An 18,817-nucleotide genomic window follows, 5' to 3' on the forward strand; every position below is an offset into this window, starting at 1 on the left:
AGGTGGAGATGATAGGGAAGGAGATGATAAGGGTGGAGATGACAAGGGCTCAGGTGGAAGTGCAGCCGCCGCGGCTGCAGCATCTAGTTCAGGTGGAGATGATAAGGGCGCAGATCACAAGGGCGGAGATAACAAGGGCTCAGGTGGAAGTGCAGCCGCCGCGGCTGCAGCATCTAGTTCAGGTGGAGATGATAAGGGCACAGGTGACAAGGGCGGAGATAACAAGGGCTCAGGTGGAAGTGCCGCCGCCGCGGCTTCAGCATCTAGTTTAGGTGGAGATGATAAGGGCGGAGATGACAAGGGCACAGGTGGAAGTGCAGCCGCCGCGGCTGCAGCATCTAGTTCAGGTGGAGATGATAAGGGCGGAGATGACAAGGGCGGAGATGACAAGGGCTCAGATGGAAGTGACGCCGCTGTTGCTGTAGCCTCTAGTTCAGGTGGAGATGATAAGGAAGGAGATGATAAGGGTGGAGATGACAAGGGCTCAGGTGGAAGTGCAGCCACCGCGGCTGCAGCATCTAGTTCAGGTGGAGATGATAAGGGCGCAGATGACAAGGGCGGAGATAACAAGGGCTCAGGGGGAAGTGCCGCCGCCGCGGCTTCAGCATCTAGTTCAGGTGGAGATGATAAGGGCGGAGATGACAAGGGCTCAGGTGGAAGTGCCGCCGCCGCGGCTGCAGCATCTAGTTCAGGTGGAGATGATAAGGGCGGAGATGACAAGGGCTCAGGTGGAAGTGCCGCCGCCGCGGCTGCAGCATCTAGTTCAGATGGAGATGATAAGGGCGGAGATGATAAGGGCTCAGGTGGAAGTGCCGCCGCCGCGGCTGCAGTATCTACTTCAGGTGGAGATGATAAGGGCGGAAATGACAAGGGCTCAGGTGGAAGTGCCGCCGCTGCTGCTGCAGCATCTAGTTCAGGTGGAAATGATAAGGGCGGAGATGATAACGGCGGAGATGACAAGGGCTCAGGTGGAAGTGCCGCCGCTGCTGCTGTAGCCTCTAGTTCAGGTGGAGATGATAAGGGCGGAGATGATAAGGTCGGAGATGACAAGGGCTCAGGTGGAAGTGCCGCCGCTGCGGCTGCAGAATCTAGTTCAGGTGGAGATGATAAGGGCGGAGATGACAAGGGCTCAGGTGGAAGTGCCGCCGCTGCGGCTGCAGCATCTAGTTCAGATGGAGATGATAAGGGCGGAGATGACAAGGGCTCAGGTGGAAGTGCCGCCGCTGCTGCGGTAGCCTCTAGTTCAGGTGGAGATGATAAGGGCGGAGATGACAAGGGCTCAGGTGGAAGTGCCGCCGCTGCGGCTGCAGCATCTAGTTCAGATGGAAATGATAAGGGCGGAGATGACAAGGACTCAGGTGGAAGTGCCGCCGCTGCGGCTGCAGTATCTAGTTCAGGTGGAGACGATAAGGGCGGAGATGACAAGGGCTCAGGTGGTAGTGCCGCCGTTGCTGCTGTAGCCTCTAGTTCAGGCGGAGATAATAAGGGCGTAGATGACAAGGGTGGAAATGACAAGGGCTCAGGTGGAAGTACCGCCGCTGCTGCTGTAGCCTCTAGTTCAGGTGGAGATGATAAGAGCGGAGATGATAAGGGCGGAGATGACAAGGGCTCAGGTGGAAGTGCCGCCGCTGCGGCTGCAGCATCTAGTTCAGGTGGAGATGATAAGGGCGGAGATGATAAGGGCGGAGATGACAAGGACTCAAGTGGAAGTGCCGCCGCTGCGGCTGCAGTATCTAGTTCAGGTGGAGACGATAAGGGCGGAGATGACAAGGTCTCAGGTGGAAGTGCCGCCACTGCTGCTGTAGCCTCTACTTCAAGCGGAGATAATAAGGGCGGAGATGACAAGGGCTCAGGTGGAAGTGCCGCCACTGCTGCTGTAGCCTCTAGTTCAGGCGGAGATAATAAGGGCGGTGATGACAAGGGCGGATATGACAAGGGCTCAGGTAGAAGTGCCGCCGCTGCTGCTGTAGCCTCTAGTTCAGGTGGAGATGATAAGGGCGGAGATGATAAGAGCGGAGATGACAAGGGCTCAGGTGGAAGTGCCGCCGCCGTGGCTGCAGCATCTAGTTCAGGTGGAGATGATAAGGGCGGAGATGACAAGGGCTCAGGTGGAAGTGGCGCCGCCGCGGCTTCAGCATCTAGTTCAGGTGGAGATGATAAGGGCGGAGATGACAAGGGCTCAGGTGGAAGTGCCGCCGCCGCGGCTGCAGCATCTAGTTCAGATGGAGGTGATAGGGGCAGAGATGACAAGGGCTCAGGTGGAAGTGCCGCCGCCGCGGCTGTAGCATCTAGTTCAGATGCAGGTGATAGGGGCAGAGATGACAAGGGCTCAGATGGAAGTGCCGCCGCCGTGGCTTCAGCATCTAGTTCAGGTGGAGATGATAAGGGCGGAGATGATAAGGGCGGAGATGACAAGGGCTCAGGTGGAAGTGCCACCGCTGCTGCTGCAGCATCTAGTTCAGGTGGAGATGATAAGGGCCGAGATGACAAGGGCTCAGGTGGAAGTGCCGCCGCTGCGGCTGCAGTATCTAGTTCAGGTGGAGACGATAAGGGCGGAGATGATAAGGGCGTAGATGACAAGGGCTCAGATGGAAGTGCCGCCGCTGCTGCTGTAGCCTCTAGTTCAGGCGGAGATAATAAGGGCGGAGATGACAAGGGCTCAGGTGGAAGTGCAGCCGCTGCTGCCGTAGCCTCTAGTTCAGGTGGAGATGATAAGGGCGGATATGACAAGGGCTCAGGTGGAAGTGCCACCGCTGCGGCTGTAGCTTCTAGTTCAGGTGGAGATGATAAGGAGGGAGATGATAAGGGCGGAGATGACAAGGGCTCAGGTGGAAGTGCAGCCGCTGCTGCTGTAGCTTCTAGTTCAGGTGGAGATGATAAGGAAAAGGAAAATAAGGGCGGAGATGACAAGGGCTCAGGTGGAAGTGCCGCCGCTGTTGCTGTAGCCTCTAGTTCAGGTGGAGATGATAAGGAAGGAGATGATAAGGGCGGAGATGACAAGGGCTCAGGTGGAAGTGCCGCCGCTGTTGCTGTAGCTTCTAGTTCAGGCGGAGATAATAAGCAAGGAGGTGATAAGGGCGGAGATGATAAGGGCTCAGGTGGAAGTGCCGCCGCTGCGGCCGCAGTATCTACTTCAGGTGGAGATGATAAGGGCGGAGATGACAAGGGCTCAGGTGGAAGTGCCGCCGCTGCTGGTGTAGCCTCTAGTTCAGGTGGAGATAATAAGGGCGTAGATGACAAGGGCTCAGGTGGAAGTACCGCCGCTGCTGCTGTAGCCTCTAGTTCAGGTGGAGATGATAAGGGCGGAGATGACAAGGGCTCAGGTGGAATTGCCGCCGCTGCGGCTGCAGCATCTAGTTCAGATGGAGATTATAAGGGCGGAGATGACAAGGACTCAGGTGTAAGTGCCGCCGCTGCGGCTGCAGTATCTAGTTCAGGTGGAGACGATAAGGGCGGAGATGATAAGGGCGGAGATGATAAGGGCGGAGATGACAAGGGCTCAGGTGGAAGTGCCGCCGCTGCTGCTGTAGCCTCTAGTTCAGGTGGAGATGATAAGGGCGGAGATGACAAGGGCTCAGGTGGAAGTGCCGCCGCTGTTGCTGTAGCCTCTAGTTCAGGTGGAGATGATAAGGAAGGAGATGATAAGGGTGGAGATGACAAGGGCTCAGGTGGAAGTGCAGCCGCCGCGGCTGCAGCATCTAGTTCAGGTGGAGATGATAAGGGCGCAGATGACAAGGGCGGAGATAACAAGGGCTCAGGTGGAAGTGCCGCCGCCGCGGCTTCAGCATCTAGTTCAGGTGGAGATGATAAGGGCGGAGATGACAAGGGCTCAGGTGGAAGTGCCGCCGCTGCTGCTGTAGCCTCTAGTTCAGGTGGAGATGATAAGGGCGGAGATGATAAGGGCGGAGATGACAAGGGCTCAGGTGGAAGTGCCGCCGCTGCTGCTGCAGCATCTAGTTCAGGTGGAGATGATAAGGGCGGAGATGATAAGGGCGGAGATGACAAGGGCTCAGGTGGAAGTGCCTCCGCTGCTGCTGTAGCCTCTAGTTCAGGTGGAGATGATAAGGGCGGAGATGACAAGGGCTCAGGTGGAAGTGCCGCCGCTGCTGCTGCAGCATCTAGTTCAGGTGGAGATGATAAGGGCGGAGATGATAAGGGCGGAGATGATAAGGGCGGAGATGACAAGGGCTCAGGTGGAAGTGCCGCCGCTGCTGCTGTAGCCTCTAGTTCAGGTGGAGATAAGGGTGGAGATGACAAGGGCGGAGATGACAAGGGCTCAGGTGGAATTGCCGCCGCTGCTGCTGTAGCCTCTAGTTCAGGTGGAGATAATAAGGAAGGAGATGATAAGGGCGGAGATGACAAGGGTTCAGGTGGTAGTGCAGCCGCTACTGCTGTAGCTTCTAGTTCAAGTGGAGATTATAAGGAAAAGGAAGATAAGGGCGGAGATGAGAAGGGCTCAGGTGGAAGTTCCGCCGCTGTTGCTGTAGCCTCTAGTACAGGTAGAGATGATAAGGGCGGAGATGACAAGGGCTCAGGTGGAAGTGCAGCCGCTGCTGCTGTAGCCTCTAGTTTAAGTGGAGATGATAAGGAAAAGGATGATAAGGGCGGAGATGACAAGGGCTCAGGTGGAAGTGCCGCCGCTGCGGCTGCAGCCTCTAGTTCAGGTGGAGATGATAAGGAAGGAGATGATAAGAGCTAAGGTGAAAGTGCCGCCGCTGCTGCTGCAGCTTAAAACTTATCGATATGAACGATGCCAATAATAATGGATTATGATTGAAAAAACTTATAAAGTTATATTATTATGTACTTTTAACCGCCGCTATACCAAGCAATTACAAAATGTAAAAAAAAAAGATTATTTGTTTTTTACCTAAATATGTGTATATTTTATAATTGAAGAAATTGTTGTTTTTATTTTAACCTGAACACACAATAGTATTTTTCTTATAAATGGACGGCAAAGTCGACTTTGCCGTATAAAAAATAGGTCGCGAAGTGCGGAGTTTATGGTCAGTCAAATATTAAAAAGTTAAAAACATTGCAGTCTCGATTTTGGGACTGCAATGTTGCATACAAATTCCATTATTTGTCGAGTTCCAAACTTTTTTAAAGTTTAAATGGCCATATCAAATGACGGCACAGGCCCATCAAACAGCCAAACAGATGAATTGTAATAATTATTATAATGTTGGTACCGCGACTATTTAGCTGCCTCAAATAGCTTGGTGTATTTTCGGCAGAAAAATACACTTCTATTTTAAAATTTAAAAATTAAAAAGGCGGAAAAGCTAACTTTTTCAATTGTTTCTACTTTTTTCTGTGTAAATATATACGTAAGAACGTTGCTTCTATAAAATATTCCTATTATATTTATATTTCTTGCACCATTTTTGAGAAAAGCACTATATATGACTCGGCTGGAAGTCTACTTGCTGGCTTCGGAAGTTAAACGGACTCCCAAGGTCGTCCGTTTAAAACGAATCCTCAGCCTGCAAGTAGCTACTTCCGAGCCTCGACAATAATGTACGATTACTGGCAAAGGCGGGAAACGTAAAAACAAGCGAGTAATGTATGGTTATGTTTTTTTAAAGCCATTACACACTACCGCACCGCACCAGGGTCACGGTGCGCCGCACCCATAAGTGAGAGCGAGAAAGATATATCTGTTTCTCGCTCTCACTTATGGGTGCGACGCACCAAGGTCGCGGTGCTCTGCGGTAGTGTGTTACGGGCCTTAAAAGTCCACCTTCCAATAATAGTGATGATACACTGAGAGAAAAAACTAACAAAAACACACTTAGAATTACAAAAATAAAACTTAATCCGGGGACAAGGAGAGTCAACTAATAGGAACAAATTGACTTTTGCAATTTCCATTTAGTAGGAAATACAACTTCTATATTTGTAATTTGAAGTATGCTAGAGTAATTTCAGAAATTTGGTTTTGTTATTCCGAGAGGTGCTTTAGCAATATCGGAGGTGATGACGTCATGGGTGAAAACTAACCGTTTTGTAATTCTAAGCGTGCTTAAGCAATATCGGAGACGATGACGTCATAGGTTTTACTAAACTGTACTGCGATTCCAAGCTAGCTGTTGTTATTCTAGAGATAATGACGTCACAGGCAAAAGTAAACTGTTTGCAATTCCTCCGCCCCTAGCAAACGGGCGCCGCGAGAGCATGTCGCGCGCGTGGTAGCTACCCGTCTCTATTTCTGTCTGTATGAATAAAAAAGCATTTGGTAGTATATCTCTGTACTAAAGAGGCACTATAAAAGCCTGTCGAGATATTCTACCCATTCCTTTCTTATTCATACAGTCAGAAAGAGACTAGTAGTTATTACGCGCGGAACATGCTCTCGCGGCGCACCTGTGCTAGGGAGGTTGGAATTGCAAACAGTTTAGATTTACCTTTGATGTAATTATCACTAGAATAACAACAGCTAGCTCGAAGTTGCAGAACAATATATTCCTGTAGACCCCAATTACACAGTAGGTCGCGGGTTAATATGTCCATGGCCCACAATATATCCTAAATTTATTATTTAACTTAAGTATGTTTTAAACAAAGAAGACACGAGACACGCCCGCCCGACATCCGACACAATACTAACTCTAACCAAATGAACGTAGCAAGTAGTAAATTTTACTAAAATCACTAACATTCGTTTCGCTGTGTTGGTATTACAAAACTCGTTTAGTGATTGGTACAACAACTTTGTAATGTCGCTATAGTAACAACTGAATTGTTATTTTAAATGGGGTAATGTTATTCCCGCGAACTCGTTTTTTAGATATTACAAAACTATGTAAGTGAGACATTTACTAAAATCATAACTTGAAATCACAGATGCTTTTTTCCAAAAATCACAAACTTTACTAGTAAAAATCGGAGAATTTTAGTAGTAATAAAAATGGATTGTAACAAATACTGAACTTTGTTTAATGCTCCATTTACTAAAGTCTGTTTGCTGAAATTAGATTTAGTATTACTGAGCTGTTTGTAGAAATAAATAAATTTTACAGAAATAGTGAAACTTCCATGATTACTACTAAAACTTCATTTTTTCCCCCAGTACAGAACTGTTTATTAATTCCTGGTGGTGATTTTTCTCTCAGTGTACCAAAACAAGTATTTTTTATTATGTTTATAAACTTAGTACAAATTTATTTTTTTTACATAAAAACCGTAAGCATTCAATCGTTTGTCAAGTTGGTAGCAATGTATCAGTATGTGGCACCTGCTGCTCAGCAATAACTTTTGAAGTCATAAGAATATTAAAGTTGCTAATTTTTTACATATAGTTTCCAGACAATTTACTACACCTAAAAATAATAATTTGTGTCATCCTAGGTAGAAATTTAGGTAGGTATTCCTTTTTTTAAACAGCATTCAGTAAAAAAAATATTCTAGATGAAATTCTTTGTTTCTCTGTAAAAGTAAAGTGGTTTCCGACGTACACACGCATTCTGTGTTATTTTCATCCACGGGTATAATGACATTTAATAAATACCTAATAGTGAACCTAAAATGCCTAAAATAAAATTATAGTCGGTAAGTGAAGTGTTGTACTTTACAGAATATCATATATATAAAATTGAAAAACCAGAACGGGATAAAAAACGAGGGGAGAAGCGAGATGGCGCCTTACAAATTTTGACACGTTTCTCAAATACGACGCACGTATGATAAGAAAAAACTGTTCTAATCTATTATCTAAGTATGAGAATATAACTAGAGCATAAAAACTATCGCTTTCGATGCGTATTTAATTTACAATAAGCAAAAGAAATTTTCATAACATTCTTAATTTTACGACTATCGGCTATTTTCGGAAACTCTCGGTTGGTTTCGTTTCGAACTTCAAATAACCAAAATTATGTTTGTTATGTTGGTATGCAGTGATTTCGGCCTTTTTTACTCGAAGTAAATTAAAAGTGCTGTCAACCTCAACCTTTTACCTTAGTTTATGCCCATACGAGTGACATGCCATATAATGACTGATAATGACTTATCAATATCAATAGTAATTTGTATTTTGTTGTTTTAAATTTCTTTTTGAGTTATGTTATTCAGATTTACTTTCACAGCTTCGGCAAATAAATTCGTCCGGGGACCGGGCTGCCGAGATGGGCCAAAAATACTAAAGTTGATAGCAAGTTATAATGTAGGTAGATAAAATTTAAGTGCATGTTCAGATATTTTTGAGCGAAACGACCCGGTGAAAATAAGCAAACGTACAGTCAGCAGTCGGCCAAATATCGTAATATAACTCTGTTGCTATAGAAATAAGGATGTGTTCCGATATACTGGCGGAATACTGAGAGACAAAAGTGGCTAAGCTTACATTGGCTCGGACATTTAGAGAGAATGGGAGAGGATCGTGCCCTGACGAGAGCGTACTTGGGACAACGAAATGGGAGACGCCCAATTGGACGTCATAGGTACCTACCGCTGGAACGACGTAGTTGCTCGAGATCTGCTTATCCTCGGCCATGGGGACTGGCGAGAGCTATCGCAAGACCGAGAAACATGGTGTGTTTTGTTTTGTCTTTTCTCGGAGGCCAGGATTCACATAACCGTAGTAAGTAATGTTAGTATTCAGAAAGGGAAATGGGGAGTACGTACGTTTGTACCAAAAGGCGATTTATGGGCGGTGGTCGTCCATATTCGTCTTAAGGCGGAAATTAATCTAATGAACGTTTTTGCAATTAGGCTTATAAAAATAAATAATAATTTTATGTTGAAACGAGTTTTAAATAAATAACTACGTAGATGAAAAAGTATAATTTTGCCTTTTATCAAATCACATAATTTTTTTCAGATATTTTGCGTATTAAGTTATCCAAATAACGGGTACAAATAAGAAATCCCTATCACCGTTATGAACCCTGGCAGGGTTGACAAACTCTTTATTTCATTTACGCGAGCGGAGCTGCGGGCCCGTCTAGTTATTATATGTTATTCAAACAAATGTGTGTCAAATTCATCCACCGCTTTTATTTTTAATATTTTTTTTTCTTATAAACATCATTTGTATCTGCCACAAAAAAAAATCATGTTATTAAGTTTACGTCTACATTATTATAATGCCACATCGAGCCAACATTCATAATTTGGGTCATTTTCAACAACGGTTTTTTACTATTTGACAAAATAAAACTTTGCATGAACGGCGTACGCGGGGAAGGCTACCTACGCGGGTAGGGTGCTTGTTAGATGAACATTACAGTGTATTTATTTCATTCGGAGGCATAATTACATTAAGTCTTTTCATAGTGTGGGAGTAGGTATGTTGTAAGTATAACTAGCAAAAAGCAGAGCTTTGTAAGGGCTCGCGGAGTTTTTGTACCTAAACGTATGTACCGGACCGCGACTTTGATCCAATCCGAGGTTTATTTCATGTTCGATCGAGTGGGTGGGTATGTAATAAGTCAGTTAAGGCCGTAACACACTATCGCACCGCACCAAGGTCGCGGTACGGTGCGATAGTGTGTTACGGCCTTTAAGAACGCAATTATAAGTGAGAGCAAGAAAGACAAATACTAACCGGACCCCGGTTGCTGTCAAGTACGCCTGTTTGTTACAGCTTTTACTTTGTCCATTAAAAACGTCTCCAGACGACAAAATCAAATTGCCAATATCATCCACACGTAATATACAATTTCATAAGCGCTTATTAGATCCTACACGGTCGCCCAGTACTTTTTGTAAGGATGCCAACTGGCTTTCCTACATAATGTTGGGTCAGCGAGCCAATGTCCTTGAATTTATTTTTGCGTCCACACCACACAATTCAGCGAAAATCTATCCCGTCTGGACACCTACTGGCGGTAATCACACTGCTCCGCACATAAACACACACACACAGTTCCACTAGGTACAGCCAAGGTTCAGCATTAGCTCTATCTTGGGTCCTGCTCTTCTAAGTGCTCGTTAAGACGTGTCAGACGACCAAAACAGCGTGTGCCTATGTTGCACCTAGGGCATGCTCCCGGGAATTCCCGGTTCTCAAATTCCCGGGAATTCCCGGGAATTTCATTGTGTCGAAAGAACCGGTACTGAAGACCCGGTACCGGTACTTCCCGGTTCTCATCAATATGCGTATTTATTCCCATTTTAATACTAGTACTTTAGCTCGGGACATTAAATCACATTTAATAATGTTGCTATGAAACGGGGGACCCAAATAACCCGACAAATTAACCTGGTAAAGTAGGTATTCCAATCGATATTACGTTTTGGCTCGAGTAAGTAGGATATTAGGTACTTATATTCGAATATTCATCTTTCTTTCTAGGAAGTTGGTTTTATATGAAAAATATCCGTGGTCGGGTCATAGTGCTGAGTGCATCGACTACGGGGCCTCCCGTGTAACTCGTAATGCCATGCCCATCAGGCGGAGGTAAACCAGCGATTCGCAGGGCTGGTGGCTCTAGCCTATAGCCAAGGTTTTGCGATGAAAGCGCGTGCAATAATATTGACTTGTAGTAGTGATTAGGTGTTGGGAATTTCCAAAGGGGCGTAGCGGAAGATTTACAAAAATGTGAGCGAGCATAGGCAAAGTCTCAAACTGTAGAGGGCCGTGTGCAGGTTGGTTTCGTAAAATAGGTTGGAACGCTAGATTTTTTGATAAAATAAGTAATTTATCAATACGCATGTAATAATTTATATGAAAATAAGTCATTCATAAAGATTGTACACTAACACAAACAATTTCTTAAGTATAATCTTAATATGCCTTGAGAACCGGGAAGAACCGGGAATCCCGGTTCCAGCCATGCCCAGAACCGGGAAATGAAATTCTTGGTACCGGAACCGGTACTGCATGCCCTAGTTGCACCAAACCTGAGTTCCACTAGGTACTGCCAGGGTTCAGCATCAGCTTTATCTTGGGTACTACACCTAAGTGCTCATCAAGACGAGTCGGATGACCAAAACAGCGTGAGCCTATGCTACACACCACCTGAGTTCCACTATGTACTGCCAGGGTTCAGCATCCGCTTTATCCTGGGTACTGCTCTCCCAATTGCTCATCAAAACAAGTCGGATGACCAACAGCGTGTGTCTATGTTGCTGCCAGGGTTCAGCATCACCTCTATCTTGGGAACTAACTCTCCTAAGTGCTCATCAAGATGAGTCGGATGACCAAAACATAATGTGCCTTAGTTGCACCAAACCTGAGTTCCACTAGGAACTGCCAGGGTTCTGGGTCATTTTGTTGAACTGCACGCCGTCGTTGCAATTGGCGTGCAGTCGGCGTGTAGTTCCCATACAAGTTGCAGTCGTGTGTCGGCCCTAAGTCACTGAAGTTTGTATTAATATGCTTATCTCTATTTATAATTTTAGCAGTTCCAAGCAATAGTAACACTAAAGGCGCCATTCATTAATTACGTAAGACAATTTTTGCCAGTTTTTGACCCCCTCCCTCCACTATGTAAGAAATTCCTTCTCCCATTCCCCTATATTACCATATATTACGTAAGAATCTAAAGGAAAAATTGAGTACCTACACGTTTGGTTTGTATTAGTACTTATTTTTCAAAAAAAATTTTTTTGAATGTGATATATGTACCTGTACAAAGGTACTTGAGCTCGTTTAAGCTAACTCTGCACCGTGTTTGATAGCATAGTGTGGAAGTATTATTATTATGTATTTTAAACGTCATAATTTCATAGAAATTAAATAAAAAGTCGCATCTTTGTGATCTTACGTAAGAACTATGAAAACCCCCTCCCTCCCCATGTAAGAAAAAATAAGATATGTTCGACCCCCCTCCACCCCAAAATCGTCTTACGTAATAAATTAATGGCGCCAAAACTGTTTCTCGAACTGAAAATACCCTGATTTAAGTTTGCTAACACAACATGATTGATCAGTTCATCAGCGTCACAAAACCAAAATTGACCTCCGCAGTGAATAGGTATACAGCAAGATTGATTGTTCTAGTAGGTATTCACAGAAACTTAATTGCTAAATTGGGAGTCAAACCAAACGAAGCGAGGTGGGTCTGAATCCAAAATTTTAACCCACTTTTGTATTCATCGTTGTTAATGGTGTAAGCGCCATCGACATTATTGAAATTGAAAACACCACATACTTAGGTATCGTTGTCTGAGTACCCACAACACAAGCCTCCTTGAGATTACTTTGGGGCTTAGTCAATTTGTATGTCCAATATTTATTTATTTTTTTACTAGTAACGCCATCTGTTAGAGAAGTAGATAATTCATTAGTTATATATTCGCAGCGCGTTCAGTTAATAGGAATGTGTATAGTAGAGGTAGAGGTAGAGGTAGAGGTAGAGGTAGAGGTAGAGGTAGAGGTAGAGGTAGAGGTAGAGGTAGAGGTAGAGGTAGAGGTAGAGGTAGAGGTAGAGGTAGAGGTAGAGGTAGAGGTAGAGGTAGAGGTAGAGGTAGAGGTAGAGGTAGAGGTAGAGGTAGAGGTAGAGGTAGAGGTAGAGGTAGAGGTAGAGGTAGAGGTAGAGGTAGAGGTAGAGGTAGAGGTAGAGGTAGAGGTAGAGGTAGAGGTAGAGGTAGAGGTAGAGGTAGAGGTAGAGGTAGAGGTAGAGGTAGAGGTAGAGGTAGAGGTAGAGGTAGAGGTAGAGGTAGAGGTAGAGGTAGAGGTAGAGGTAGAGGTAGAGGTAGAGGTAGAGGTAGAGGTAGAGGTAGAGGTAGAGGTAGAGGTAGAGGTAGAGGTAGAGGTAGAGGTAGAGGTAGAGGTAGAGGTAGAGGTAGAGGTAGAGGTAGAGGTAGAGGTAGAGGTAGAGGTAGAGGTAGAGGTAGAGGTAGAGGTAGAGGTAGAGGTAGAGGTAGAGGTAGAGGTAGAGGTAGAGGTAGAGGTAGAGGTAGAGGTAGAGGTAGAGGTAGAGGTAGAGGTAGAGGTAGAGGTAGAGGTAGAGGTAGAGGTAGAGGTAGAGGTAGAGGTAGAGGTAGAGGTAGAGGTAGAGGTAGAGGTAGAGGTAGAGGTAGAGGTAGAGGTAGAGGTAGAGGTAGAGGTAGAGGTAGAGGTAGAGGTAGAGGTAGAGGTAGAGGTAGAGGTAGAGGTAGAGGTAGAGGTAGAGGTAGAGGTAGAGGTAGAGGTAGAGGTAGAGGTAGAGGTAGAGGTAGAGGTAGAGGTAGAGGTAGAGGTAGAGGTAGAGGTAGAGGTAGAGGTAGAGGTAGAGGTAGAGGTAGAGGTAGAGGTAGAGGTAGAGGTAGAGGTAGAGGTAGAGGTAGAGGTAGAGGTAGAGGTAGAGGTAGAGGTAGAGGTAGAGGTAGAGGTAGAGGTAGAGGTAGAGGTAGAGGTAGAGGTAGAGGTAGAGGTAGAGGTAGAGGTAGAGGTAGAGGTAGAGGTAGAGGTAGAGGTAGAGGTAGAGGTAGAGGTAGAGGTAGAGGTAGAGGTAGAGGTAGAGGTAGAGGTAGAGGTAGAGGTAGAGGTAGAGGTAGAGGTAGAGGTAGAGGTAGAGGTAGAGGTAGAGGTAGAGGTAGAGGTAGAGGTAGAGGTAGAGGTAGAGGTAGAGGTAGAGGTAGAGGTAGAGGTAGAGGTAGAGGTAGAGGTAGAGGTAGAGGTAGAGGTAGAGGTAGAGGTAGAGGTAGAGGTAGAGGTAGAGGTAGAGGTAGAGGTAGAGGTAGAGGTAGAGGTAGAGGTAGAGGTAGTAGAGGTAGAGGTAGAGGTAGAGGTAGAGGTAGAGGTAGAGGTAGAGGTAGAGGTAGAGGTAGAGGTAGAGGTAGAGGTAGAGGTAGAGGTAGAGGTAGAGGTAGAACTAGAGGTAGAGGTAGAGGTAGAGGTAGAGGTAGAGGTAGAAGTAGAAATAGAAATAATTTTATTCGTGAGCACAAATACAAAATAAAAACTTATACAGAGAAACATAAAAAGGAGAAAGTGCCACGAAATGGTCTCACCTCAGCATGTTGCTGGCGGCTGCTAGCAGATAGCTGATGCTGAACCCTGGCAGTACCTAGTGGAGCTCGGGTTTAATGCAACATAAGCACACGCTGTTTTGGTCATCGGACTCGTCTCGATGAGCACTTAGGAGAGTAGTACCCAAGATAGAGCTGATGCTGAACCCTGGCTGTACCTAAAGGAACTCAGGTTTGTTGCAACATAGGCACACGCTGTTTTGGTCATCCGACTCGTCTTGATGAGCACTTAGGAGAGTAGTACCCTAGATAGAGCTGATGCTGAACCCTGGTTGTACCTAGCGGAACTCAGGTTTGGTGCAACATAGGCACGCGCTGTTTTGGACATCCGATTCGTCATGATGATCACATGGTAGAGCATTACCCAAGATAGCTGATGCTGAACCCTGGTAGTACCTATTGGAACTCAGGTTTGGTGCAACATAGACAAACGCTGTTATGGTCATCTCTCGTCGCGTCAAACTGCTGTCAAGAAAATTTCATATCTTGCAGCAAATGGGCCGCTGCCGATCAAGACTCGAGTGACAATAACAGCGATGTGGCTACCACTTCTCGAGTTGACTACGGATTTGCCGTGTAATAATTTTCTTGTACTTTGAACATTAATATATCCTGCTTATTAATCGAAAAATGAAATATGTACCTATACTTATGCGCCACGGCGACAATTATTCAAACTTCGATACGCGTGTGCAAATTTTGCAATTTGTTTGTTCACATGCGTTATGTCCAGGATACTTACGTTAATCTAAGAATAAAATAATTATCATTCAACGTTGTAGTTTTATTTTGTAACTTTTCCCTTATCCAGACTTTCTCGTCGCTCAGCGACAATATTTTTTCGAATTCCGTAGATTCATTTCCAATGTGCTCGATAGTCTTGTGAGGCACGAAATCTGTGTATTTTTTTCTTGAATATTATTTTCTTATTACTTAAATGCCACATTTCATAAATAAATAAACGTGCTAAACTTCCAAAAATTACTGCGAACATTTTAAGTGACAGCTACTCCATAACAAAATGAACCGTCGTAAGGGCCATCATTCGACGAGGGAGTTATAATCTTAATTGAAAACTATTTAGCTTCTGCTAGTGATCTCGTCTGCGTAGAATGATGATTTTCGTGATAATAACTATCCTATGTCCTTTGCCGGGACTAAACCATACCAAATTTCATCGAAATCGGATTAGTTGTCTAAGCGTGTGGAGGTAACAGACAGAAAGAAAGAGAGTTAGGTACGCATTTATAATACATACTAATACTTAACTACATACTATAGGCTCTGTGAGATGTAGTCCTCTCGAACCTTAAAGGCTCGGCCCATTCTGAAAAAGGTGTGTACGGTGAGTAGGCACATGACGTATTGAGTATTAAGGTCAACACGTCATGTGACATTTAAGGTGACATTTAATAAATAGAAAAAATATTTAATAAAATAAACAATAATTCTAATTACATTTTAATAAAGGTCACCTAAATGCCACTCACGTAGGCCACTAGTATATAAGCACCAATTTACTCAATAAAGATGTTCAGTATTCAGCAGATATTCATAGTATTCATTACTACTCGAACGCCCCACATTACATGGCGACCCTGCCAGTGGAACTGCTCAGCAGTTCTGGTATCACCACCTTCGGAATCGTCTAAGTTGCGCCGCCCAGCCAGCCAGCCAGCTAGCCTAGCACCAGTCCCGCCGCTACTATACCAACACCGCCTGTGCCCATCAGCAACCACCAGATGACTACAGGCCAGGACGAGTGCGGCATGCGCGCGCCGCCCGCCGGCGCCAGCGTGCTCCCGCACCCGCACTACAACACCAAGGCCGCCCGCCTCCGCACCTTCAAAGACTGGCCCAAGAGCATGAAGCAGAAGCCCGAGGAGCTCGCCGAGGCCGGCTTCTACTATACGGGCCAGAGCGACAAGACCAAGTGCTTCTACTGCGACGGTGGACTCAAGGACTGGGAGGAGGACGACGTCCCGTGGGAGGAACACGCGCGTTGGTTCGACCAGTGCGCGTACGTCCAGCTCGTCAAGGGCCGAGATTACGTCCAGAAGGTCAAATCGAAGGCGTGCGTCGTCCCCAAAACGGTACCCGATATGAAGACGAACAAGTAAGCAACCACACCAACTAGTTAAGATTTTTTTTTCTCTCTCCCTATTAAAGATACAGTTAAAATTATCATTAAGTATAATCTATTAATCAAATTTATAATCTTAATAATGTATAATCAATTCTATAAACATGCAGACACGTCTGCGAGCGATATTCCAAATTCTACTATCTATTAATCTATTAATTATAATTAATTTACGATTACTACTTGATGACGAAAAACAAAACATGAATATATGTTAAAAAAATATATATTCACCAGTTAACCACAAGTAATTAATTTTAAAGCAAACATAAAAATAAAAATTTTCAGTACAAAAAAAAAAGGTTATATATGTACATCTATACGTACATATATAACCTCCAATTAAATATCAACAACTTATTAAAATAAAACAAGTAATAAAACGTACATATAGATAAAATTAAATATCAACAACTAATTAAAATGAAACAAGTAATAAAACAAAAAACATTTTCTAATATCCATCAATAATTTCAACCAGTGCATCATTCGTTAATTAAAACAAATAAACAAAATTTAAACAAACAATTTACCTCAAAAAGTTAACTCAAAAAAAAAATTATACAATCAGCAACATTAAATAACTAACACGGGGGTGCATTCCATTAGTTCCATTTTTGCAATTAACTTATATTATATATCTTTAAGACCACAATATAAAAGAAAAAAAAAAGAAGAAAAAAAAGCACTTCAACACTAACACTAACATTGACGACATAATAACATTATTTAGCTTCGTTTAAAACAAAACAAACCACTAACCACTAAACCACCACCACCCATAACTAACAATAACACTAACATTAACATCATAATATCATTATTTAGCTTCGTTTAAAACAAAACAACTCACTACTACCCAACACTAACACTAACAAACTAACCTAACATTTCAAAAACCCACTAATCCACTACTACCCACCGCTAACACTAATACTAACAAACTAACCTAACATTTCAAAAACCCACTAACCCACTACTACCCACCGCTAACACTAAAACTAACAAACTAACCTAACATTTCAAAAACCCACTAACCCACTACTACCCACCGCTAACACTAACACTAATAGTCCGGTGGCCGGCTGCATGAAACAAACCTCATCAAAAAATAGAATATACCTACCCTGTAGAGGTACCTGACATTTAGTAGGTTCCAATGCACTTGGTCGGCCTAGGCTTAACCTGGCAGATTTTGTACAAATGGCAAAAACGTTGGACAAAAATTCATCAAAAAAAACCTCATCGAAAAATAGAATGAAACTTGTATGGTAGTATACCTGACCTTGAGGACAGTAAAAAAAAAGTGGTCGGCCTCACCTTAGCCTGGCAGTTTTTGCAGTCCGACCAGATTTATTGGGTCACGTGAGAGCTACAATTTACCTCATCGAAAAATAGAATGAAACAAACGGATTATAATAGCTAAAATAAGCCTGTTGACGTATGTCTTGGTCGGCCTCACCTTAACCTGGCAGTTTTTGCAGTCCGACCAAATTTATAAAAAAATCATCAAAATTTTTTTATCGAAAAATCGTATGAAACTGGTATGGTACGATGGCTGCCTTTGAGGACAGTAAAAAAAAAGTGGTCGGCCAAATCCTGTGTTGGCAGGTTCCTGTGTCCGGCCAATTTTGTGGTACCACGTGAGAGCTACAATTTTACCTCATCGAAAAATAGAATGAAACTAACGGATTATAATAGCTAAAATAAGCCTGTTGACGTATGTCTTGGTCGGCCTCACCTTAACCTGACAGTTTTTGCAGTCCGACCAAATTTATAAAAAAAACATCAACATTTTTTTATCGTAAAATCGTATGAAACTTGTATGGTACGATAGCTGCCTTTGAGGACAGTAAAAAAAAGTGGTTGGCCAAATCCTGTGTTGGCAGGTTCCTGTGTCCGACCAATTTTGTGGTACCACGTGAGAGCTACAATTTACCTCATCGAAAAATAGAATGAAACAAACGGATTCTAATAGCTAAAATAAGCCTGTTGACGTATGTCTTGGTCGGCCTCACCTTAACCTGGCAGTTTTTGCAGTCCGACCAAATTTATACAAAAATCATCAAAAATTTTTTATCGCAAAATCGTATGAAACTTGTATGGTACAATAGCTGCCTTTGAGGACAGTAAAAAAAAAGTGGTCGGCCAAATCCTGTGTTGGCAGGTTCCTGTGTCCGACCAATTTTGTGGTACCACGTGAGAGTTACAATTTACCTCATCGAAAAATTGAATGAAACAAACGGATTATAATAGCTAAAATAAGCCTGTTGACGTATGTCTTGGTCGGCCTCACCTTAGCCAGGCAGTTTTTGCAGTCCGACCACATTTGTAAAGAATAATAATTTCTATATTGAAAATATGGTTTCTTCGCAGCTTGAACTTAACTTAATAATGCTAACTGAAAAAAGTCATAAGTAAATGAGTCCATGGAGGTCTTAGAGGGCTTTAAAAAAAAGAAAACATTCAGTTCAAATTTTATTCATAAATCTATCTAATATCTAAATAACGTTTTCTAACTACTGACGTGGTTTCAGAGTAACACTTACGTTGAGATGATGTCTCACAGATGTCAAAAATAAAAAGGTTTTCATCGATTTTTGACAAGTTTTGAATCGTATATCCTACTTTTCCACTACAGATAGAATGAGGAGGCATAACTGACATTTTATCACGCCAGGTGGCGCCTCCATAGTGGAGTTGCTGTCACTGTCAAATCACATACATTGTTTCCAATAAATTGTAAACATTCTCCTTTTTTAACCGACTTCC

At 43.8% G+C, this 18,817-nt stretch overlaps 2 protein-coding genes across 2 annotated transcripts in view; both read left to right on the forward strand.

The window, feature by feature from the left end:
• The window catches only part of LOC134790076 (uncharacterized transmembrane protein DDB_G0289901-like), a 50,215-nt gene that overhangs the window by 6,559 nt on the left and 24,839 nt on the right, over nucleotides 1–18,817 (forward strand). Inside the window, exon 3 of the mRNA XM_063760877.1 lies at nucleotides 1,359–1,742. Within this exon, the coding sequence (XP_063616947.1) occupies nucleotides 1,359–1,742 (384 nt within the window). The remainder of the gene's footprint in view (nucleotides 1–1,358; nucleotides 1,743–18,817) is intronic.
• LOC134798231 (death-associated inhibitor of apoptosis 1-like) lies at nucleotides 15,645–16,307 on the forward strand. Its single transcript, XM_063770607.1, has one exon. It carries the CDS (start codon nucleotides 15,645–15,647, stop codon nucleotides 16,020–16,022), a length of 378 nt encoding a protein of 125 aa, XP_063626677.1. The 3' UTR covers nucleotides 16,023–16,307.

This window comes from Cydia splendana, chromosome 1 (genome assembly GCF_910591565.1).
Source record: "Cydia splendana chromosome 1, ilCydSple1.2, whole genome shotgun sequence".
Classification (NCBI taxonomy): domain Eukaryota; kingdom Metazoa; phylum Arthropoda; class Insecta; order Lepidoptera; family Tortricidae; genus Cydia; species Cydia splendana.

Coding starts and splice junctions, on each gene's coding strand:
- LOC134798231 (XM_063770607.1), top strand. CDS start 15,645: ATGACTACAGGCCAGGACGAGTGCGGCATGCGCGCGCCGCCCGCCGGC.